General features: G+C 36.8%; 1 protein-coding gene across 1 annotated transcript in view; it reads right to left on the bottom strand.

Moving 5' to 3' along the window:
- The window catches only part of LOC123522999 (insulin-like peptide receptor), a 96,817-nt gene that overhangs the window by 19,511 nt on the left and 50,956 nt on the right, over window positions 1–26,350 (bottom strand). The window contains exons 7-17 of the mRNA XM_045300578.2: window positions 25,706–25,884; window positions 24,958–25,192; window positions 22,122–22,220; window positions 21,729–21,876; window positions 20,125–20,342; window positions 16,883–17,009; window positions 9,104–9,157; window positions 7,924–8,102; window positions 4,738–4,908; window positions 3,199–3,388; window positions 1,770–2,154 (exon numbers count right to left, since the gene is read on the bottom strand). Of these exons, the coding sequence (XP_045156513.1) occupies window positions 1,770–2,154; window positions 3,199–3,388; window positions 4,738–4,908; window positions 7,924–8,102; window positions 9,104–9,157; window positions 16,883–17,009; window positions 20,125–20,342; window positions 21,729–21,876; window positions 22,122–22,220; window positions 24,958–25,192; window positions 25,706–25,884 (1,985 nt within the window). The remainder of the gene's footprint in view (window positions 1–1,769; window positions 2,155–3,198; window positions 3,389–4,737; window positions 4,909–7,923; window positions 8,103–9,103; window positions 9,158–16,882; window positions 17,010–20,124; window positions 20,343–21,728; window positions 21,877–22,121; window positions 22,221–24,957; window positions 25,193–25,705; window positions 25,885–26,350) is intronic.

Raw genomic sequence — 26,350 nt, 5'->3', positions numbered from 1 at the left:
CCACTGTATGGGAAATGATGTAACTAAGAAAATGAATGGTCACATCAATGCTTTTTATCTAGAAACAAGAAAATTTTAGCCACCTTTCAAATCATTCAACAGCGTTCAGGTAGAAAAAATCTTCCCACTTCTCCCTAAAGTCTCCCCACTTCTCCCTAAATTAGCTTCAGGGAGAAGTGACTTCTCCCAAACAAGAGGGCCATGATGGCCCTATATCGCTCACCTGTTATCATTGCACTTGAGGACAAGAAGGTCCTCAGAAAAAACATCTAAGTCCAAAGGACAGGAACAACAAAGCAAACAAGAGGGCCATGATGGCCCTATATCGCTCACCTGTTATCATTGCACTTGAGGACAAGAAGGTCCTCAGAAAAAATATCTAAGTCCAGAGAACTGTAACAACAAACGGAAGAAATTTAACCAAAAAGATAAAAAAAATCTTACAAGGTGTCAAAATACACCTAAAAATTGGAGGTACCATCCATGTTGTACCACAGAAAAGTGGTCTCGGTTTTTCCCTACGGCCAATAACAAAAAAGTTACTAAAAATAAGCTATTTATAGTAAAGTAAAAGGGAAGTAATTGAAAATTTTTTTTATTGTAAGTGAACAAAAGAAGGATCTGCCGAATAAATCTGTTGACATAAATGAAATTTCAGATCAGTATCTTCATTAGTTATGGAGATATACCCATTTTAATTTGAAATGAAGGGAGGTAATTTGACATAAAATCAGTTCACAGTTATCTACCCTGATTGCCTCAGTCCAACTAAAAACAATAATGAAATTTCAAATAAGTCCTATAAGTACTTACTGATATAAATCCATTTTCATTACAATCAGGGGAGGTAATCAGATATAAAATAACTCTGGAACCTACGATTGGATCTGATTTGTCATGGAATCCAGGATTTATTGTTGTTGAAGATATTTTGGAAGATTGTATAAAATAAAACCATAAATGAAGTCTCTATATGGCTGCAAATGTCAAAATAGCCAATTTTGGACCTTTAAGGGGCCATAACTCTGGAACCCATAAAGAACTCTGACCAGCTCAAGAAAGGAACCAAGATCTTGTGGTGATACAAGTTGTGTACAAGTTTGGTTAAAATCGAATCATAAATGAAGCTGCTATTGTGCAGACAAGGTCAAAATAGCTTATTTTGGCCCATTCAGGGGCCATAACTCTGGAACCCATTAAGGGATCTGGCCGGTTCAAGGAAGGAACCGAGATCTTATGGTGACACAAGTTGTGTGCAAGTTTGATTAAATTCAAATCATAAATGAAGCTGCTATTGTGCAGACAAGGTCAAAATAGCTTATTCTGGCCCTTTCAGGGGCCATCACTCTGGAACCCATAACGGAATCTCGCCAGTTCAAGAAATGAACCAAGATCTTATGGTGATACAAGTTGTTTGCCAGTTTGGTAAAAATCAAATCATAAATAAAGCTGCTATTGTGCAGACAAGGTCAAAATAGCTAATTTTGGCCCTTTATGGGATCTGGCCAGTTCAAGAAAGGAACCGTGATCTTATGGTGATACAAGTTGTGTTCAAGTTTGGTTAAAATAAAATCATAAACGAAACCACTATCGTGATGACATGAAATTGTTGACGCACGGACGGACTGACGACGGACGAAGGGTGATCACAAAAATGTGACAGGTGAGCTAAAAATTGGACCTAGCTAGTCCCCTGAAATAAAAAAACCATGCCAGTGCATTTTGTTTTGGAAATAACACTGTTCTCCACCCAACAAATCCAAACTTACCTCTATATTATAATCTTCAAAGTGACCAAGTCCAGTTATAACAAACTTTCTCTTTTCATACACATCTGCCTTTAAAAACGTATTTTCATCACTTATGTCTATCTCTTTATCACCTTCAGCAGACATTGGGGTCGTCGTGGATACATTGACAGCAGTCTCGTTTCCATAAGGAGCTTTTGTCGTCGTAATAATTTTCTGGCGATCTTCCCCCGGGGACTGGCATGTGAATTTCTTCTGTGCTTCGGGATTACTGTTCTGTGCGTATTTCTTTATTTGGTGTAACTTAGCAAAAGATTTCTTTGTTGACTCGGAGTATGGACTGAGGAGGTATCTGGATACAGTAGCAGCACTTGTCGGCAGGATTGTTGTGGCAGCTATAGTCAGTCTGTAAATAAAGGGGGACATTACAGGATCCAATATTTGGGAAATATCAGGATCCAATATTTGCTTATTTTCTCCAAAAATAAATGAGAAACATACTGTAATGTTTGAAGAATAAGAGCCAGAGGGTTGCAATTACATACAAATTAAGAAGGCACTTACTACCTTCTTTAATAACCCGCCCGCTTAGCTCAGTAGGTAGAGCGTCAGTCTACGGATCGCGGGGTCGCGAGTTCGATCCTCGGGCGGGGCGTATGTTCTCCGTGACTATTTGATAAACAACATTGTGTCTGAAATCATTAGTCCTCCACCTCTGATTCATGTGGGGAAGTTGGCAGTTACTTGCGGAGAACAGGTTTGTACTGGTACAGAATCCAGGAACACTGGTTAGGTTAACTGCCCGCCGTAACATGACTGAAATACTGTTGAAAAAAGGCGTTAAACCCAAAACAAAACAAAAAACAAACAAACCTTCTTTAATATTTTATGACTCTAGGTTAAGACTTTATGAGATACCAGTACATGTGACACAAACTTTTATGCCCTTAATGCATATTTTTGACTAAGTCAAGCCGATAACTCTGGTCTTGAAGAGTGAAATAATAAAAAAACAAACACTGGCTGTCTGAGATCCCAATTAAAACCTTAGGTGCTCAATTTCCCATGCTGAATAACAATCCCATGTGGTTTGATGACTGAGTAAAAAGCTTTTTTTGAGATATACACAACACAAATTTGGATGAACTAACGGACATAGGCAATTCCAAGTACCACCAGTCACCATCTATAAAACTTTGGGGGACACAAAGTATAAACATTACTTATGATTTTGGAGACCATCTAACTAGCGATTCATAAAAGTTGTTTAAAGTTTGTTTTCTTTTTCATATTTAGCTTTGGCAGCCCAGCTGAACCATACGAGTTCAATAAAGGCCAATCTTTATTATAATCATATAACCATTCTATCTGCACCATGATTTTATTAAGAAACACATGTAATATGTTTCTTACAAACATATTATTTCTCAGAATACATGTTAAGTTTTACCTTTTTATGTAGACCTGGTTCTGGAGATAATCCTGAAACTGTATGCCAAGATTTCTCTCCCTTTCCTCCTCTTTGCGTTGTGTTTCTGACAATGGACAAGCACAGCAATAACCATCAGTTGTAGAATTCTTACTTTCCTCTTCCTTTGCTTCTTTTTCTTCCCTGTCTCTTGTGCTTGTGACAGTAAGTGCTGTAACAGACAAGAAACTTTCAACAGTCTTCATCATAACAGTAATACTTTATACTATATCATATTATCTCAACTGTGATGAAAGCTTCGAGCTTATTTGAACCACTTATGAGTCCATTTTATGGAAAAGCAGTACTTGTGTCTTACATGAAGGTGGTGTTGGGACCCCAGTGGGAATTTCGTTTTGGTATTTTAACTTTCTGAATGTTATCTTTGTCATGAAAAAACAAATTTTATCAGATTTCAATGCCGAGCCATTCAACAAAATTCGGAAGACCAGACAGCAAGATTCTTGTGCCTTTTTCAAACCAAATATCTTGCATGCCCCCAATAAGCATATTTTCAACACAGGTGTATGAAGATCATTATATAAATGGCTTCTTTTGAAGGGATCTTTTTTTCTCTTTCTTTTAGGAAAAGGGGGTGGGGAGTAGGGCAGAGCTTTAATCTGCAGAGTACTGAGGAACACTGAGATTGAGTTGAGTTCTGTAGATGTTTTAACACAACATGAACATGCATGGTATTCTAGCAAAAACAAGAGTGCCAGACTGTCACAAAATATGCCCGTCATCGAACTTAGCCTAATTTAAGAGGTATAATCCAAGAGTGCCTGGGGCGATTTGGCTGGTTATCGTACTTGGCCGAGATATTATGCCAACAAACATTGTCAGCAAGTTTGGTGAAGATCTGATGAAAACTATTCGACTTAGAGTGCGGACAAGGCTAAATTCGCAGATTTTTTTAGTAATTCAAGGGCCATAATCCAAGAATGCCTGGGGCAATTTGGCTGGTTATCGAACTTGGTTGAGATATTATGCCCACAAACATTGTCAGCAAGTTTGGTGTAGATCGGATGAAAACTGTTTGACTGAGAGCGGACAAGGCTAAATTCATAGTTTTTTTTAGTAATTCAAGGGCCACAATCCAAGAGTGCCTGGGACGTTTTGACTGGTTATCGAACTTGGCCGAGATATTATGCCCACAAACATTGTCAGCAAGTTTGGTGAAGATCGGATGAAAACTGTTTGACTAAAGAAACCAAACATGCTTTGGACGCCGATCGCAAGCCGGCGCCACGGGTGTTCACATAATACCCCCCCGCTCCTTCAGAGATGGACGTATAAAAAGAGTAAAAAGTAAAATTAACCTTTAGCCTGCAGATCAAAATCAACCTGCTCAGATCATGGTCTGCACTGTTCGCTATTCAGTCAGTAAATTTTCAGTGAACATCCCTTCAAATAATAATTGGTACTGCCCAAACTGAATGATAGTCCAGTCCAGTCCATTTTAGAAATTAAGCAAGGTAAAGGTTAAGAAGGATGGTACAGCTAGTAGAAAAAGAAACTCACGTTGCAAGCAGTAGTCTCTGAGCTCATATTCTGACTGATCAAAGTTCTGTTTCTGCCAGTATACTTCATAGTGCGTCACATTGCCGTTAGGTTTGTCTGGCGGACCCCACGTCACTTCCAGTTCGCCAGGTACTTTTGCTAACACCTGTAGATTTACTGGTGGTGTAGGAACTGTAATGTACAAAATACAATGTTATCTACAGGATGTATTTCTGCATGAAAACACAGCAAAAACTGTATACACACATTATATAACGACCACACTAAGGAAACAAGTACTCTTTGCTTGCAACTGGTGTTTATTGACAGGTCAAAGAACACGAAATGGTTACAGTGTAAATGAAACTCATGGCCTTCACAACCAGGATTGACTGTAATCATACATTGTGATCGTCTGTATCCCTGCATATAGATGAAAATTTACAATCCAGAGTAAGTGCTGACAGTTCTCTTATACTAACAATGGTATCTACATGTATCTGTAATAAATAAATGGCTTGCAGTATTAAGAGTTTAGAAATTCCATCTAAAACTTCTATTACTGATATGACATAAAATTCGGGTTGAATATAAATCTACTGATTTTCCATCCCTGCCATACAAGTTCATATTTTTGTTAAACCTACATCACATACAAAGTAAGTACTGAATAAGTTGGAACTGACCTAAACAAGTCATTTCGAGTTAACTAGTGATATGAATTAGTATAAACTAGAGCTATCACTATTATAGAAAATCAAAGTAATGGAAGTAGAGAAAGGCTGGCTACCACAAAACACTGAATGTGGTAATAATAGTCTAGCAAACAGGTTCACCAGCCTAAAGCACATTGGAAAGGAACAAGAGCTGTCAGTGGACAGTGCGCTCGACTATTCTCAGTGCTTGATAGTATAATATAAGCTATGAGTAAAACTATAACATTACAATAAGCATATTCTAAGTCGAAAAGGGGCCATAATTCAGTCAAAATGCTTGATAGAGTTGCCTACTCCTTTTTACAGACTGGGGTTATGATGGTAAACAAGTATGCAAAATATCAAAGCAATATCTCAATGGACTTTGAAAATATTTGGGGTGGTACGAAACTTTAACATTTATTCAAAGTCGAAAAGGAGTCATAATTCAGTCAAAATGCTTGATAGAGTTGCCTCCTCCTTTTTAAAGACTGGGGTCATGATGGTAACAAGTATGCAAAATATCAAAGCAATATCTCAATGGACTTTGAAAATATTTGGGGTGGTACCCAAACTTTAACATTTGTGTGATGCTAATGCTAACGCTCACGCCGACGCTGGGGCGAGTAGGATAGCTTCCTATTCTTCAAATAGTCAAGCTAACAAGAGCTGTCACAGGAGACAGCGCGCTCGACTATTTCGATGTTGGATAGTGAAACTGGGCACATCTGAGGAAACTAGAGCTGTCACTGGAGTGTTTAATGACTCCAATTGTGGATGAAGATATTACACAATAGCCTGAGTCTATGTCAAAAATATCAACTTAAAGTAATGAGAGGTAAAAATAAAATCTATCAAAACACTATATAAGTATATCCTAAGCAAAAAGGGGCATAATTCATTAAATATTGGTGCCAGAGTTATGTACCTTGTGTCATATGGTGTGGGTGATGATGTTGAACAACTATTTTAAGTTTGAATCAAATCCATTCAGTAATAACAGAGACAGAGTGAAAGTGCATCAAAACTTTAACCTAAAATTCTAAGTAAAAAGGGGAATAATTCATGAAAAATTGTGCCAGAGTTATGCATCTTGTGTCATATGATGTGGGTGATGATGCTGAACAACTATTTTAAGTTTGAATCAAATCCATTCAGTAATAACGGAAGTAGAGTGAAAGTGCACCAAAACTTTAACCTGAAATTCTAAGTAAAAAGGGGGAATAATTCATAAAAAAATGGTGCCAGAGTTATGCACCTTGTGTCATATGATGTGGGTGATGATGTTGAACAATTGTTTAAGTTTGAATCAGATCCATTCAGTAATAACAGAGATAGAGTGAAAGTGCATAAAACTTTAACCTTAAATTCTAAGTAAAAAGGGTAATAATTCATGAAAAATTGTGCCAGAGTTATGCATCTTGTGTCATATGATGTGGGTGATGATGCTGAACAACTATTTTAAGTTTGAATCAAATCCATTCAGTAATAACGGAAGTAGAGTGAAAGTGCACCAAAACTTTAACCTGAAATTCTAAGTAAAAAGGGGGAATAATTCATGGAAAAAATGGTGCCAGAGTTATGCACCTTGTGTCATATGATGTGGGTGATGATGTTGAACAACTATTTTAAGTCTGAATCAAATCCATTCAGTAATAACAGAGATAGAGTGAAAGTGCATCAAAACTTTAACCTGAAAATCTAAGTGAAAAGGGGGGATAATTCATGAAATATTGGTGCCAGAATTATGGCCCTTATGTCAGATGATGTGGATGATGATGAGGAATAAGTATTTCAAGTTTGAATCAAATCCATCAAGTAATTACAGAGATAAGTTGAAAAAAGAGAAAGTGCACCAAAACTTTAACCAAGGTGGGGACGCGGAAAGACGCAGACGCCGGGGCGAGTAGGATAGCTCTCCTTATACTTCGTATAGTCGAGCTAAAAATGGCTTGGTGGTGGTGTGTGTGTGGGGGGGTAGGAGCTTGTATCGTATGTTACCTTGACCATAAATAAGATTACTACATAAAATGTAAGATTCAAAAATATTTTTGATGGGATGTGTAGCTGCCTACTCCTCAACCTTCATCCACACCCAAAAAAATGTATTGCACACATCTTTACATCATAGTGAAGTTTAACTGATATCCGTATAGAACTGTGACCCAAAGTTTTTGCAACCCCCTCCCCCTCATGCTTCATCCACTGAAGAAAGAAATGGCACACACAACTACAATTTATGCTGACCATATGAAGTTTCATTGATATCCCTTTAAAGCTGTGAAAGTACTTTGATCCACATACTTTCTGCAAGGGACACACCTGCCAACCCACCAAACCAACCAGAAGAGAACTGCTATATATCCTAATAAAAATCATTCTGGGGTTATAACAATGTAAACCCATTTGAGTTTTAGACTGCCTTAATACGTAAAATCATAAGCACTTCAAGCACTTACTCCAGGTTATAAACTTTTAAAAGCTTAAGATCAAACATGAGTTAACATCTCACCTTCAGCATCTGTTCGGAAGTATATAACATCGCTAATGCCCCCTTGAACAGACTTGGAGACTGTGAGTGCTTTCACATATGCTGCATATTGTGTCCAAGGTTCAAGTCCTACGATAAAGTCTATTGTATGACAGTGATTCGGGTCAGGTAAACCAGTGCACACGTCTTTACTTTTCCACCTTAAATAAATAAAAAAAAAAAAAAAGTTGCAAAATACTGTAATAAATAAATGGCTTGCAGTATTAAGAGTTTAGAAATTCCATCTTAAACTTCTATTACTGACATGACATAAAATTCGGGTTGAATATAAATCTAAAACTAGAAGTGAAATTGATATCTGATGGACACAGCAATATGATTTATTTTGAGCAATCAAAGAATCACCTCTAAAGCCATCATAGGTAATATTAGACAGAATATCAGGAAAATATTCAGAATCAGACGAATCAATACAGTCACCCAGGGTCCATCACTTAAATGAAGCTTAACCTTTACCCTGCTAAATTTCTAAAATGGACTGGTCCATCTTCCAATTTTGGCAGTACCATTTATTATTCAAAGGGGTCATTGAAAATTTACTGACTGAATAGTAAACAGAGCAGACCAAGATCTTGGTCTGCACTGGTCGCAAAGGCAAAACCACTTGCTACCTGCAGGCTAAAGGTTAATTTATCACTGTCAGTGTACAACATTTAGAAATTTTGCATGTTTCAGGCTTTGTAGCTGAAAGTAAGTAAATTTCTCTGCTGAACTGATCCAAATAAAGTAACAGAACCGAAAAACTGAATTCTCTAACTTCCTCAAACTCTGTATATTGGGCCATCAAAATGTAAATCAAGCAGAAATATGCAGAAGTTTTAAATTTGGTACTCAGACTTTGCACCAGTAAATGTATTTTTCTGCAAATCTTGCATTATAACCAATTTTTTGCATGACAATGGGGGAAACATGCCTTTTTGGTATTGTGTTGATGCTCAGCTCTGCAAAATCCCTGGAAAAAACCTTTCTTATAAACTAGGTAGACAGGTAATCCGGGAACTGCTGACAACCTACCCACTCAAAGCATTTACACCATTTACGTCATTCATATTTTGAGCTAAACAGTCAAACAAAATGTTAATGTAACTAAAACTTAGATTTTTTTCAATCTTCACAACTTCAACATAACTGCAGTACTTACAGGTCATCTGAGCAGGCATCACGTCCTCTGTAAATGGAAACATTCTTCTCCGGTCTGCAAGAAACATAATAAATAATTTAATAAACTACCAGTAGGCCTTAGCATATGCCGAAAGGTTCTGTATTGTGTACACTAAGTAAAATATTGCTTCCAAGTATAATAAATACAACCCTCACACACTGCAAACACAGGCAAGAAAACATATTTTAACACAGAAATAAAGCACAGCATATAATACAAAAGATAATAAAAATAAACAAGAGGGTCATTGACTCTAAAGCGCTCACCTGTGTACAAGGCTTCAAGTGTGTTTGTATAAGTACAGAGTTAAGTTTCTTCTATGTTAGCCTATATTATATACATGTCACACACACTTTTGAACCTAGGGCAATAATTTGAACAATTATTAGTGTTATTTCTTGAGCTCAAAAAGGGCAGGGTGCTGCCTAAAAGGGGCAGGGTGCTGTCTGAAAGGGGCAGGGTGCTCTTTTAGACTTGAAAGTTGATATGACGTAGACGTGAAAGCAGCAGTTGCATTTCTAGATGTCTATAGTTAATATGTATTCCATTTATCTTTATTGCACACTTAAAAGAAATGTCACAGAATAAAGTGGTAAATCTTCCCAAAACCAGTAACATATTTTACAAAGGCTTTTTACTCACTTTATAGTTTAGGTTAAACCATTCAAGCCTTTCTCTTAAAGAATGTCAACTTATTCATATGAATATGAAACAGTGGAGGGCCTTCAGTATAAGCTTTGATTAAGTTTGAATCTTGAAACCAAGATCATGTTGTAAACAACATAGTAAAAGGCCTGTTTCAGGTCACATTGTAAATTTATAATTATCAAAAGTCATGTTGTATTGATCAGGTCTTTCATCAATACAGTCGAAACTCGGTATCTCGAATTTCAAGGGACCGTGCTTTTTATTTCGAGATAACTGAAATTCGAGTTATAAGGAGGGACGTATATGGACGAAATAAGTACACATTACGAAAAGATTTAATAAACAAGAGCTGTATCCATAGGATGACACATGCCCCCGATGGCACTCTGAATGAATAGTTATGGCCGATGTTAGAGTTTAGGACCTTTGACCTACAGAGCTGGGTCTTGCGCGCGACACGCCGTCTTACTGTGGTACACATTCATGCCAAGTTATTTGAAAATCCATCCATCGGTGACAAAGATATGGACCGGATACGCCCATCAATGCACTATCATTAATGTCTAAGTGTGACCTTGACCTTTGAGCTACGGACCTGGGTCTTGCACGCGACACGTCGTCTTACTGTGGTACACATTCATGCAGTTATTTGAAAATCCATCCATCGATGACAAAGATATGGACCGGACACGCCCATCAATGCACTATCCTTTAACGTCTAAGTGTGACCTTGACCTTTGAGCTAAGGACCTGGTCTTGCGCGCAACACGTCGTCTTACTGTGGTACACATTCATACCAAGTTATTTGAAAATCCATCCATCGATGACAAAGATATGGACCGGACACGCCCATCAATGCACTATCCTTTAATGTCTAAGTGTGACCTTGACCTTTGAGCTACGGGCCTGAGTCTTGGGCGCAACACGTCGTCTTACTGTGGTACATATTCATGCCAAGTTATTTGAAAATCCATCCATCGATGACAAAGATATGGACTGGACACGAAAATTGCGGACAGACTGACAGACCGACAGACAGACTGACAGACGGTTCAAAAACTATATGCCTCCCTTCGGGGGCATAAAAACTATGTCCTTGATGCCTTGTATACGCTGTCGGTACTTTACGCATAAACGATTCCGTACAGTTTGTGTCTATCAAAGTTTTCAGTTTTTCGAAGAATAAAAATGATACTAACCTCAAATGTTTTTGAGGCAAGCTTCCTTTTTGTACCACGTTTCTCTGCCGGGGTATCGACATTCGATCTGACATTTTGAACGAATGATGCTTTCCCCTAAGAAGTTAATTTGTATACAACAACAACACCAACAACAACCTCTAATTAATCCTTATCAAATATCCCAACTGTTCAAACTAATTAATTCTTTAGTCAAATTAAAAGCAATTTTTATAACGTCTCAAAAACAAATGATTGCCGATTAAAGATATCTAAGGTTTACATCAAATAATTATCATTATGGCACGTGCAAACAGGTACGACATCATCTCACTTTGATAATCGCCGCACCTTTGATATGTCGGCATCGCGGCTTTCTTATTAGGCAATAAACATGGACATTTGTTAAAAATCAACCACATTTACAATGATATGTGTGAAATTCTATGGCATATTTTTCTCACTTCGACTTACCGAGTTCACAATGCACTTGAATTTTACTGACGATTCTGAAAATCTCTTTCGACACATCCGGAGTCTCGGTAAGTCAAATTTTGACGTAACCGAAGTTGAATTACATATATAAAGAAGGAAATTTGACGGGACTCGGACATTTCTTCGACTTAAGCGGAATTTCGAGGTAAGCGAGTTTGAGATACCGAGTTTCGACTGTATTTTATTAACAGAAAAGTGCTATTACAGTCAGGTTAAAGTTTACTAAAACGCATATCCAAAATATACTATCCGGATACTGGTACACTTCCGAATGTTGTCTGAAAGTAGTTTTTACTCGGTTTACATGACCCACTAGGGTAAACCAGAGATAGTTCCTCAAATTTTGACGTTTCTCATCATGAAAAATACACCGACAATCAGCTTTTTTGAAGGAAATATGGAAAATTTGCATACGACATCGGGAGTAATGACTCGTGAACGGACATTCTAAACTTACTTTTACTTTTGATATTCATTAAAATTTGTGCATTTTCTTGTTGAAATTACAGTAGAATCAAACTGCATTGATATATACTTGTTATTATTACGAAACAACAGTCTAATTTAAATTTTTACAAAGAAATCTAGGGCACTTTTCACGTGCTTGGTAATCAGCTGGCCGCTTACGAACGCCTTTTTGACATTACACAGGATCCATACTCTTTATCAGTTAGTTTTAACACTTCACTGATTCTCATTACCTATGTGCACTCGCCGTGACGTAATTTGCTGATCAAAAAATCGCCGAGGCATGTCAACAGGGAAATTGGCGGGATTTAGCAGAAGATCAAAGGCAAGAGGGCACATTTTAAGGGCAGCGTGGCGGCAGTAAAAAAGGGCAGGGCGGGGCGCCCCGCTGCGTCGCTCTAGAAATAACACTAATTATGGTAGACATTACAAATCTAATATCAGACTCTAGCTATTATTGATTCTGAGAAGAAAAGTGGCCACGTCCCCTGGCAGCCATGTTTTTTGACGAATCGGAATAATTTGAACAATCTTGGTAGAGTGTCGCACAAGAACCATTTGTGTAAAATTATTCTAAAATCGGGCTTGCAGTTTCAAACAAGAAGATTTTTTAAAGTTTCCACTATATACATATAGGGAAAAGTGATCACGCCCTCTGGCGGCCATGTTTTTTGACAAATCAAAATAATTTGAACAATCTTGGTAGAGGGTCACGCAAGGACAATTTGTGTAAAATTATTCTAAAATCAGGCAAGCAGCTTCACACAAGAACATTTTTGAAGTTTCCACTTTATACATATAGGGAAAAGTGACCACACCCTCTGGCAGCCATGTTTTTTGATGAATCGAAATAATTTGAACAGTCTTGGTAGAGGGTCACATAAGGACCATTTGTGTAAAATTATTCTTAAATTGGGCCAGCAGTTTCACACAGGAAGAATTTTAAAGTTTTCATTATATACATATAGGGAAAAGTGACCACGCCCTCTGGTGGCCATGTTTTTTGACAAATCAAAATAATTTGAACAATCTTGGTAGAGGGTCACACAAGGACATTTATTAATATTGGTAGAGGGTGACAGAAGGACCATTTGTGTGAAATTATTTCAAAATCGGACCATCGGTTTAGGAGGAGATGTCATTTGGAGATTTTTTCTATTTTTAGCTCTGGCGACCCCTATGTGCAACCAAGCAGAACCGTTGAACAACTTTGGTAGAGGACCATCCAAGCAACATCCATGCCAAGTTTCATCAAAATACATTCAGTCGTAATGGAGGAGATGTCTTTTAAACACAATTGTTGACGACGGATGCCGGACACAGCGTGATCACAATAGCTCACCATGAGCATTGCTCAGGTGAGCTAAAAATAAACTAAGGAGCTGCGTTTTTAAAACACAAAATCATGCCCCCAGGTGTATGATCAAAGATGTTGTTTTTTGAGGTTTCAAGATTAAGGTGAAGATCATATGAAGGTCAAGGTCATCTATATATATATATATGTCTGTTTGTAGGTCTTGCCACATGGTTTGTTGCGTGTGAGTATGAACTAAACTGTTTCATTTATGCGGGCTGTAGGATATGAAGTTCAAGGTCATTTATATATTAGTCAGTTTGTAGCTCTTGCCATAAGAACTGTTGACTGTGAGTATGAACTGAATCAGGTCATTAATGTGAGCTGTAGGCATTCTGGTCTGTACATACAGATGAAGGTCAAGGTCATCTATACGTCTGTAGGTCTTGCCATATTTGCTGAGTGAAAGTATGAACTAAATTGAGTCATTTATGAGGACTGTAGGACCAAATGCGTTGTTACTTAAGGTTTTAGTCTGAAGGTGAAGGTCATCTGGGTGTCAAGGTCATCTATATATAGGTCAGTTTGTAGGTCTTGCCAAAGGGTTTGTTGAGTGTAAGTACCAACTAAATCAGGTCATTTATTTGGGCTACAGACAATCTGGTTTGTACAGTCTGACGGACAGTTCAATTGCTATATCCCCAGGGGCATAAAAACTGCTTTTGTATTGTCACAGTTCTGTTGTTTGTAATCCTTCTATTTCATTGCAGTATGTAAATGACAAAGTATATTAGGTTAGAAGGTGAAAGTGAAGAATTTCTATATACAAAGGCAATCTTTTGCCAGCTTTCTATTTTTTTAAGTATATTTAATTAAATATTGCCAGAAACTAATGTGTTTCTTAAATTAATATATTCAATAAATTACTTGTTCAGCTTTAAATAAAGCTTGGAAATTATCAAGTCAGCTTTAATAACCCAATGCTTTAGTTTCGTCCCTACCTGTTAATAAGTACTACTTACCGTACATTACCGCTTATAAGACGTATTTTTAGGTGTCATATTTCCAGGCCAAAGAGTGGGACACGTCTTATAAGCGCGTTCTACACGAAAATTAAAAGAAAATCTTAAAAAATCTCCAAATTACAGCTCAGTACATCTTTATTTCTGTCACTGCAAACCGCTACTTTCGTTTTTCGGCCGCCATTGCATAGCGGTGATAAAATCTTTAACTGCATGTACCGTATTTCGGCCCGCTATAAAAATCGATACTAATTTATTTTACGATTCAAAAGTATATTTTTTTTTACAAATGTATTATTTTTCCTTTTAAAACACTGGAATATATTGGCTTTAAATTAACTTGTAAATTGTAATGGACATTAACTGAACATTTTTTTTTAAATTATACTTGTTTTCATTCATGATTTTTGTTAATATGGAATCATTATCTTTGTATAAGTATTTGTTTGTATTTTTGCAATTTATTCTGTAAAGCACCTTTGAACGTGTACAAGTGCATGAAAAGAGTGCTATATAAATGTGGTATAATAATAATAATAGAAATATTTTCACAGCCCGCAAACCGAAAACAATTAAAAGTTAATTGGCGCCAATTACAGAGAACTGTTTTAGGGTGTTAAAACACACTCGTTATGAAATATTTGATGCTTCAGATCCGCAAATAAACAGCTTTGTGATTGACACTGATTGATGTCAAACTTCGGCATCTTCAAAGAATGGTGAACGGAAATTATTTTGCACTAATCTTCTTGCCAAATGACGGGCATGTAGAGATGCCTAGCTACTCGAAACTCGAACACGAATGGGTACTATATCGAAGTGGGCATACCTGTATTTGACTGGCAGATGTCAAGCTATGACTGATTGACACGTGTCATATTTGAAAGCCCAGCAATAAAGTCGGCGATATTATTTCGGCCGATTTGTAGACGTAATTTCGCCGTTTCCTAGTATTTTATTATGTATAAAATAGGATTTTAAAACATTCTGTTTAGTTTTACGCTTTATAAAACAAGTCTGCAAACTCTTGAACAATCGTTTCTAGACGTATTTTTGCCAAATCTTGGTTATTTAAATGCAATTTTTTATACATAAAAATACATTATAAAATACTTTATTTTATTTCGTTGAGTAACATCGGCAAATATCATCAAAATTTCGGCCGATTTGTACACGTAATTTCGCCGTTTCCTAGGAGCTAAAATGTATTACATACAAAAAGGATTTACGTTTAATTAAACAAGTCTGCAAAGTTTTGAATAATCTTGGTGAATAACGCCAATCTTTTCTAGACGTATTTTCGCCGTATCTTGGTTATTTATATGCATTTTATTATACAAAAAAATATATTTTTAAAAATACTTTATTTTATTTCATTGTGCAACATCGGCAAATATCGTCAAAATATCAGCTGTTTTGTAGACGTAAGTTCTCCGTTTCTAATTCATTTCAATGTGTTTATCACAGAAAAAAAATGTATATAAGCTGATTACAGTGAAACACCGCTCGCTCGAGCATCGATGACTCGAGCACCCTGGCTCGCTCGAGCAATTCATGTGGTCCTTCTATTTTCTATGTGAAATTACCATGGCTGGGTAAAGCATCGGTAATTCGATCGCTCGAGCATGACACCTGGTCCCTGTGTATTAATATACTCTTTGTTGCTTATGGCAAACTCGAGCATAGGTGTCAATTTTTTTTCGGACCTTTGGCGGTCAGAATGTATTAATGTTAATTTAAAATTTTCACACGTCGTGAGAACTGCATGGTCTATTCCCCGACTATCTTATATGTTTGTTTGTCGGTATATTTGATCTGATAATGAGATTAATTATTGATGAAAGGTGGAAGAAAAGTTTTATTGATCAAAATTGGTATTAATTATTACTTTTTTTCTGCGAGATCGAGAAGATAATTATGAGATATTAATATTTTAATCAACAGTTGTTTGCATGCAAATAAAGGAAATAAGATAGCCTTTTCATGAAATTTAGACGATAATTATGAGATCTTAATTTGGAGAAGAAAATTGCGAATTCGATTACAGTATTTCAAATAAAAAAATATCTTAGCTGTTTCTTCACACGTGCCATTTACGATCTATCATAAATAACGTTTGTAATACGTTTTTTGAAAATGTCACGAGTGTGTTATTATTACGCATCACCGTTTACTCTGCAAATGGTCTCGATGACAATTGGTAAAACAAACTTCAATTTTCTTCGTATGTTGGTCAATGTTTGGGTCGCTCGAAACCATGGATAACTCGAGCATTTTGCTCATCCCCTTGCGACCTCGAGCGAGCGGTGTTTCACTGTATATATTTTAAAATTTAATAACTGAAGTTTGCATTTTTTTAACAAAAAAAAAAAAACAGCGATTTTACCATTTTATTTTCCCCAAAACACAGAATGATCGAAAAATAATGCATTTCTACAAATATTTGACATTGTTGATATCAAAAAATGACCGCGTCTTATACGAGGGTTAGTGGAAAGACCCCAGATTGCATGTCCAATGTCGGGATGCATCTTAAAGCGAGTGCGTCTTATAAGCGGTTATGTACAGGTAATCTGTGAAATAACACAGTTAAAGTTTCAAATTTATGAAGCTAAAATGACCATTTAGAGTACAATCTGAATCTAGGACTTACGCCTCCTTCCAGTTTATGGAATAACCAATGAAATGCCTAGGATCAGTAATATTCATTCTTGTCCATGAGACAAACGCAATATGTGGGGACGTCTTCTGTAATGTTAGTGTCAGATTCTGTATTTCACCTGAAACAGAAAAAACTAAATATAGATGTACTTATACCACACCATTTTCAGTATGTCCCATCCAGATAGCCGTTTGAAATTACATGGCCAATATACTGTGAAAAATACAAGAAATAAAACAAGAGGGCCATGATGGCCCTATATCTTTCACCTGAGTTAAATTGCTCAAAATGATATGATCAAGTTTTAGGGCTGGGACGATTTCAAAATTTTGAAACCGGTTAATCATTTGTTTGAAATCGAATTGAACCGGTTAATCGGTGGGCATATTGAAAATACTGTTTTCCTTCCTGACGACTGTATCAAGGTACTTCCAGTAGCTGACTTCATTAAAAACTTACAGACTTTAAGTATATCACGACATGCAAATATGAGACTATTGATCATATTCAGTTGATGTGTTTTAACAGAAATATACTGCCGGTCTATGTGCTGGTCAAAGAAATGTATAAAGATAAAGTACCACTCTTGATGTTTATTGTTTGAGAGCGATTACCAGTTTTGCAAAATTGAAACCGGTTTCACCTAGTAATCGAATCGTATCCGATTAACCGAGTAATCGTCCCAGTCCTATCAAGTTTTGACACACAGCACGTAGGCATACACATTAAATATCATCAGGATAAATATTTTCTTGTAACAGTCCCTTTTGACCTAGTCAGGGCCAATTTCCATACCAAGTTTGAGGGTCCTAGGCTCAAATGCTGCATTTTTGTACTAGCATGACTATTCCTTACCCTGGAAGACTTAAATAACATTTAAAGCCAATCTCATTAGATGCTGCTGAGATATATTCATTTACATAAAATAAAGAGAGGTAATTTGTCATAATTTCAGTCAAAAGTTATCCACCCTGATTGTCCTAGTCCATCTGATGGCATAAATGACATTTCAAATCAGTATCTTCATTGGTTACTGAGATACACCCATTTTAATTTGAAACAAAGGGAGGTAATTTGACAAAAAATCAGTCCATAGCTATCTACCCTGATTGCCTCAGTCCAACTAAAGACAATAATAAAATTTCAAATGAGTTCTATACAAATTTACCGAGATAAATCCATTTTTATTAAAATCAGGGGAGGTAATCATGCACTGGTATACGCATGTAGAAGGTACAGAGTACACGCCTATACAACAATATATTAGAATAGTATTCATGTCAATAAATGTTCAATCAAGAGTTATCCAACATGACTATTTCTTACCATGGAGGAAATAATTAACGTTTCAAACCAATCTTATTAGCTGCTACTGTATATTCATTTAGATAAAAAATAAAGGGAGGTAATTTGTCAGAAATTCAGTCAATATGTATCTTCACTGATTGTCCAAGTCCATCTGTTGACATAAATGAAATTTCAGATCAGTATCTTCATTAGTTACGGAGATATACCCATTTTTATTTGAAATATAGGGAGGTAATTTGACTTGAAATCAGTCCATAGTTATCTACCCTGATTGTCTCAGTCAAACTAATGACAATAATGAAATTTCAAATGAGTCCTATAAGTACTTACTGATATAAATCCATTTTGATTACAATCAGGGGAGGTAATCAGATATAAAACTAGAGTTGTCACAGGAGTGACGAATTATACCCCCACAATATGGCCTTGTCACAGAACTAAGCCAATGTCAAAGCCGAACTTGCTTGACCTTTGACCTACTAACCTCAAAATCAATAGAGGTCATCTGCTAGTCATGATCAACCTCCGTATGAAGTTTCATGTTCCTCGGCCCAAGCGTTCTCAAGTTGTTGTCCATAAAAGGTTTAAATGACCTTTGACCTTTGGAACTCAAAATCAATAGAGGTCATCTGCTAGTCATGATCAATCTCCCTATCAATTTTCATGATTCTATGCCCAAGCGTTCTCAAGTTATCATCCGGAAACCATTTAACTGTTCCCTGTGACCTTGACCTTTGACCTACTAACCTCAAAGTAGAACTTGACCTGTATTTCATGACGTTATACCTGTGTACCAAAATTTATGATCCTAGGCCCAAGCATACTCGTTATCATCCGGAAACCATTTAACTGTTCCGAGTCACTGTGACCTTGACCTTTTACCTACTGATCTCAAAGTAGAACTTGACCTGCATTTCATGATGTTACACCTGTGTACCAAAATTTATGATCCTAGGCCCAAGCATTCTCAAGTTATCATCCGGAAACCGTTTAACTGTTCAAGGTCACTGTGACCTTGACCTTTGACCTACTGACCCCAAATTCGAACCTGACCTGTATTTTCTGATGTTACACCTGTGTACCAAAAATTATTTATCAGTCAAGCCTTTCATGAGTTATCATCCGGGAACCATGAAAACCAACGGATGGACCGACCGACCGTCCGACCAACCGCCAAGCTCACTCCTATATGCCCCCCACCCCCCCAAAACTTCGTTTTGTGGGGTATAATAACTCAGGAACCTATGATTGGATCTGACAGATTCGTCATGGAATCCAAGATTTATTGTTGTCAAAGATATTTTGCAAGTTTGTATCAAATCAAACCATAAATGAAGTCTCTATATGGCTGCAAAAGCCAAAATAGCAAATTTTGGACCTTTAAGGGGCCATAACTCTGCAACCCATGAAGGGATCTGGCCAGTTTTAAAAAAAAAACCGAGACATTATGCCAATACAAGTTGTGTGCAATTTTGATTAACGTTGATTGCAAAATGTTGTCTCTATCGTGTTCACAAGCCAAAAATAGCAAATTTTGGCCCTTTAAGGGGCCATAACTCTGGCATCCATGATGGGATCTGGCCAGTTTTCGAAAGGAACCGAGACATTATGTTAATACAAGTTGTGTGCAAGCTTGATTAAAGCAGATTGCAAAATGTGGTCTCTATCGTGTTCACAAGCCATAAATAGTAAATTTTGGCCCTTTAAGGGGCCATAACTCTGGAACCCATGACGGGATCTGACCAGTTTTCGAAAGGAACCGAGATATTATGCCAATACAAGTTGTGTGCAAGTTTGATTAAAATTGATTGTAAACTGTGGTCTCTATCGTGTTCACAAGAAATTGTGGACGGACGATGGACGAAGGGTGATCACAAAAGCTCACCTTGTCACTACGTGACAGGTGAGCTAAAAACAACACTCACATGGCATCTGATCTCCGTTGTTTTCCGCAGACACTTCTTCCGGGTCGATTTTGTTGATATCAAGGCCGACAGATGATATAAATTTAGTGATTTTGTTGTAACAAAGCTTCCGGTTGTACTGGAATAGAACTGATCCTTTCCCAATCTCGAGATTCTTCGCTACATCATCAAGGAAAAGTTCTTGCAGATTTAGATTGTCATAAACATAGAATATGTACCTGAAATGATTTCAGCAGACAATTCAATACAGTGAAAACTGTATATAAAGATTATACTGGGAAGTCAAAAAGTGGTCCTCATATGCTGGTGGTCCTCATATGCAGGTGGTCTTCATATGCAGGTGTCCTTATGTGTAGGTGTTTAAAATTCCCTACAAATCATTAAATCAGATATGTAGAATCAGATTGTCTCTATTCACATGTGGTATTTTAGCATGGGATTGACTGTATTCATTTTCAGGCTTCCAAGTGGCCACTGCATAATTATTAAATACCAAGTAGTAATCTTCATCAATCTGACTAAAGTACATATCCTATAACGCTACGCATAGGATCTGAGAACGACCTATTCATTGCCTCGTTCTGACGACCCTTTCGCTAACCAATCAGAGCCTAACTTACAACATCTTGCAAATCTACCTGTAGCCTTGACTTTAAATTTTTAAAATTCTTATATCATAATGTATCAGATAGCCGGTTAGCTCAGTCGGTAGGCCACTTGCTTTGTAAGCGACGGGTCCTGGGTTCAAGCCCTGGAATGATTGCACATTTTTCTTACTCTTTGACATTTGAACAAGTCATCTGATTGGATAAAATAAAAATAGCAATACTGGAAATCCAAAATATACAGAAGACGAATGTGAATGGGTCGTTTTCAGATCTTCGCTTAAAAGATCAAGTACTTAAGTCAGATTGTCATCTTCATTACACACACTATCCAACAGCGCAATACAAACTTGAGCTATCAGTGGAAGTGGTTAATTCCTCCAACCTCCCCTCCTTTCCACACCCTCAAACCTCCCAAAAAAAAAGAGAAAAGAATCTCCAACATATTTATTCTTCATGGTGAAAATGTGTATGAAGTTTCACTGGAATCCATTTAAAACTTTTGAAGTAGATTGCACAATAATCTCCCACGTCCCAATAATGTCTTTATATGCATTTTGTCTACAAGTACGTCCATGGGTGTGCGACTCTGCAGATAGTGTATCAACATAAAGAAAACATTGCAAGGCCCAGTAATCTGGATGCTTTTGTTTGTTTTGGGTTTAACGCCATTTTTCAACAGTATTTCAGTCATGTAATGGCGGGCAGTTAACCTAACCAGTGTTCCTGGATTCTGTACCAGTATAAACCTGTTCTCCGCAAGTAACTGCCAACTTCCCCACATGAATCAGAGGTGGAGGACTAATGATTTCAGACACAATGTTGTTTATCAAACAGTCACAGAGAACACAAGCCCCGCCCAAGGATCGAACTCACGACCCCGCGATCCGTAGACCAACGCTCTTACCTACTGAGCTAAGCGGGCGGGTGGGTAATCTGGATGCAGTTCAGTTAAATGGATAAGAAAAAATCCTACGACATGTCCGAAAATTGACTTACTTGTCATATGCTAGTTTTTCTCCACCAATCCTGCGTAGTCCTTTCAAGAAATGAAGAGACATAAGTGCTTCAGAGTGACTAATAATGATAAAGTCTGTAATCTCTTCTATCTGTGCAAAGTTCTCTTCCAGCTCTTGTGCAATCTGACCTGTAAATAAAACAGACAAAGGATCTGAGATCAAGAGTTAACGAACTTATTTCAGCAGTATGTCAGGGGTTTAGCATTATACAGATTTTTAGTATCATATATTTCAAAGTTACCTCTGAAATTAAACAGACTTCGTAAAGTGACATGACACACTTTCAACATTCAATAAATACATGAAAAGTGATGGAATCATTTAAAGAAATCCAATATTTTGAACACATATGAAGAAAAATAGTAGCATTTACCTCCCTGTCTGATGTTGATCTGTAGCGGACCCTTTATAATATTACAGTCCTTCAACTCGTGGGCAGCCAAGACACTGTCGATTACTTTACCATCACAAACTGAAACAATACATTCTTCAAAATATATCTTCTTTCAAATTAACCATTTAATTGTAAATTCATCCAAAGCTACTTCATTTACTTTTGCTTAATTCAACAGAAACATATAAATAATTCTTTGAGGACTGAATTGCTAAAAGCTGGGAAGGATGTCTAATGGTTCACTTCCTTAGAAATTTGAAAATCATAAATGAAAATGAAACTAAAATTGCAAAACTGCAGACTGAAATACAAGACATTGTCCGTCTATTTTGAACAAATCTGATACAGTTTCTATGTGGTATTCATTGTAAAGAAATTGAAATCTATCAAAGTTACAGGAAAGCTAGTGGATAATGTTGCAACAACTTGATCCTAACTTACAATTATAATGCTATAGATACAAAATCTTTTTTAACAGCTTGATCCTCATATACAATTATAATGCATCTGCCTCATTGACTAGGTCCTCATGTACATTTTGTAATGCTTAAGATTCAAAATCTGTTTAAACAACTTGGTTCTCATATACAATGCTACAAACTCAAAATCTGTTTAAACAACTTGGTTCTCATATACAATTATAATGCTACAGACTCAAAACCTGTGTTAACAACTTCAGTTCTCATATACAATGCTACAGACTCAAAATCTGTCTAAACAACTTGGTTCTCATATACAATGCTACAGACTCAAAATCTGTGTTAACAACTTAGTTCTCACACACAATGCTACAGACTCAAAATCTGTCTAAACAACTTAAGTTCTCATATACAATGCTACAGACTCAAAATCTGTCTGAACAACTTAGTTCTCATATACAATGCTACAAACTCAAAATCTGTCTAAACGACTTAGTTCTCACATACAATGCTACAGACTCAAAATCTGTCTAAACAACTTAGATCTCATGTTCAATGCTACAGACTCAAAATCTGTCTAAACAACTTGGTTCTCATATACAATGCTACAGACTCAAAATCTGTCTAAACGACTTAGTTCTCACATACAATGCTACAGACTCAAAATCTGTCTAAACAACTTGGTTCTCATGTTCAATGCTACAGACTCAAAATCTGTCTAAACAACTTAGTTCTCAAACACAATGCTACAGACACAAAATCTGTCTAAACAACTTAAGTTCTCATATACAATGCTACAGACTCAAAATCTGTCTGAACAACTTAGTTCTCATACACAGTCGAATACCGTTACCTCGATATTCAAGGGACTGTAAAAATTGCATCGACGTATCCGAAGTTCGACGTAACGATATCGACTATCTGGGACTACTTTGTACTTTTGTCGGACGTCTATATTGTCATTATATCCAATGCATTTTCAAAGCGTTTGAAAGGGGAAAGAAATAATATAAAACGTAAATACGATTTTAATTTTTGACAAATAAAACACCCTATTTAGATAGTACATACATACAATTTTTAATTTTTCAAAAAATACGTGTAAACAATAGCATTTTTATTCCTTCCCTAAACAAGCCTGAATGTAGCGGTAATGTTCCTAGATGAGTAGTCATTTTGACTGTGCTTCGATAACTAAATTTGCCAGTTAAATACGCATATTGTTACTGACAGCACTAAATGGCAGATCTTTACTCCGTCAGACAGAAAAAAAAATATTTCATCCAAATTAGTTTATATATTGGACGCTGTTTTATAAGACTAATTATTGGGAATTAAATGCAAACTTCCTGACATTTAAATTGGATTAAAGATTCAATAACAAACAAAACAAACACACAAACCAACTTGATTATGATTAATACATCGCCGGACAACAATAGGTTGATTTTCACACCTTACACATAGCATGGATATTTTTTTGACAAGCTGTGATATCGACGAAACCAGGTGTAAAAACAGTACAGGTAAGTTGACGGGACTGGAAAATCTCATCGAGCTAAACAAAATATCGAGCTAATCATATCGAGGTAATGATAAATAATTACATTGAAATATATAGGAGAAAATCGGGACCGACTAAAACACATCGTGCTAACCGAAGTATCGAGCTAACCGATATCGAGCTAACGATATTCAACTGTACAATGCTACAAACTCAAAATCTGTCTAAACGACTTAGTTCTCACATACAATGCTACAGACTCAAAATCTGTCTAAACAACTTAGATCTCATGTTCAATGCTACAGACTCAAAATCTGTCTAAACAACTTGGTTCTCATATACAATGCTACAGACTCAAAATCTGTCTAAACGACTTAGTTCTCACATACAATGCTACAGACTCAAAATCTGTCTAAACAACTTGGTTCTCATGTTCAATGCTACAGACTCAAAATCTGTCTAAACAACTTAGTTCTCAAACACAATGCTACAGACACAAAATCTGTCTAAACAACATAAGTTCTCATATACAATGCTACAAACTCAAAATCTGTTTGATCTACTTGGTCCTCATGTACAATTACAACTTGGTCCTCATACAACTGTAGTGCTTACCCAAAATATGTTTCATTAATTTGGTCCTCACGCTACAGGCTTAAAATATGAACAACTTTGTGCTCACATAAAACCCTTATGCAACATTCATTGGGACACTTTATACAATAAACGTTACAAAAGTTTCAGCAAAAGTTATTTCATTTCGTACTGATTACTGTCTTGTCAGTCTGATGTAAGTTTGTTATTCATATACTGATGACTGGAAACACTGAAATGGTAGAATACTTTCAAATGTATTCACGAAGAAAACTACTTAAGTATTATCAAAGTCTACCTTTTGGGCATTTTCCTTGACAGCGGAAACATCTCTGTGGGTTAGTTGGGTCTGAATCATCGTACCCTGCAGGACAGTCAGCAACACATAGTCCGGGTTGGCTCCTGTCATCAGACACAACAAGCTTTAAACAATTTTTAAATAAGCCATATCTGTCTACACATTGTACAGTGCGTAGTGGGTAGTCTTGAAAGTCAACGCACTCCTTGTCCAACAGGCATCTGCGGTTCTTATACTGAAATGTAGTAAACACAAAAATAATTAACCCCTCCCACTACACTGACCAGGTTTAATTCCATCCATAAAGAAAGACAAATCTAGTTTTTGCTGCTGGGTGTAATACAGACTGACAGTTATGGCAACTTCCAGGCTTAAACGGTGAAATAGGCCCCATTCTTCCCTCGTAGCATAATAATATGAAAGTATGAGGGCGCATCTGGTCAGAACTATTAACATTTCAAAAGTCGTCAAGCTTTCCTCACATGAAAGAAAACCTCTGGCAAAGATTAAATCTACAGCCACAGTATAAAGAGATATGAAGACAGTCATCTCAGCCTCTATGCCAAGGAAGTTCCTGTAAATCAAAAACCGTTGTGCAGGCTGATCATGGTCTGCACTGTTCGCTATTCAGTCAGTAAATTTTCAGGGAACACGTCTGATTAATAAATGGTACTGCCCAAATTGAATGATAGACTAGTCCATTTTAGAAATTTAACAAGGTAAATGTTACAGGAATATAACAATATACCATATAAGTTCCAGCAGAGCAGCGTTGTGTACACGTTGGAATGTCATTGCCAATATGTTGCATCACGTTTCTACAAGATGTGCATTGTGTAGCCTCCGGTCCTGTACATCCACCCATACAATTAGGATCACAACAGATACCGTTACTATAGAAACCTGACGTGCAACTGGCTGGAATGGCTGAAAACAGAGAAAGGTAAACTGTTGAAACTGAAACTGGGTTTTTTCGGGGGGGGGGGGGGGGGGGGGGGGGGGAAACATGTTTACAAAGGATTAGAATGTAGACATAAATATCAATATATGCAGAGAAAGGTATGACTTGGGAGTTTTTGTTTTATATGAGGTAGAAACTGTCACATCTTATCACAGGTGTGAAATTTAATTCAAATCTGACTGACAGTTGAGGTGAAGAACTGCTATAAAGATACACTGTCAAGGTTCCTGAAAGAGCAATGATTTCTAGAAAAAAAAATCACCACAGCTGAAACATGGCATTGATATGTGTAACAACACTGAAAGCTTTACATTTATGTGAAGTTTCATCAAAATTCAAGCAGGTATAAAATAATTTGTGAGATTTAGAAAATGCTTCTAGGCACTGTTTATTCATAACAGTATCTGAGTGTGAAACTGTGGAATCCAGCTT

This window comes from Mercenaria mercenaria, chromosome 8, assembly GCF_021730395.1.
Source record: "Mercenaria mercenaria strain notata chromosome 8, MADL_Memer_1, whole genome shotgun sequence".
Taxonomy (NCBI): Eukaryota; Metazoa; Mollusca; class Bivalvia; order Venerida; family Veneridae; genus Mercenaria; species Mercenaria mercenaria.
The sequence above is the reverse complement of the archived record's forward strand: the minus strand, read 5'-3'. Positions and strand labels throughout refer to the sequence as shown.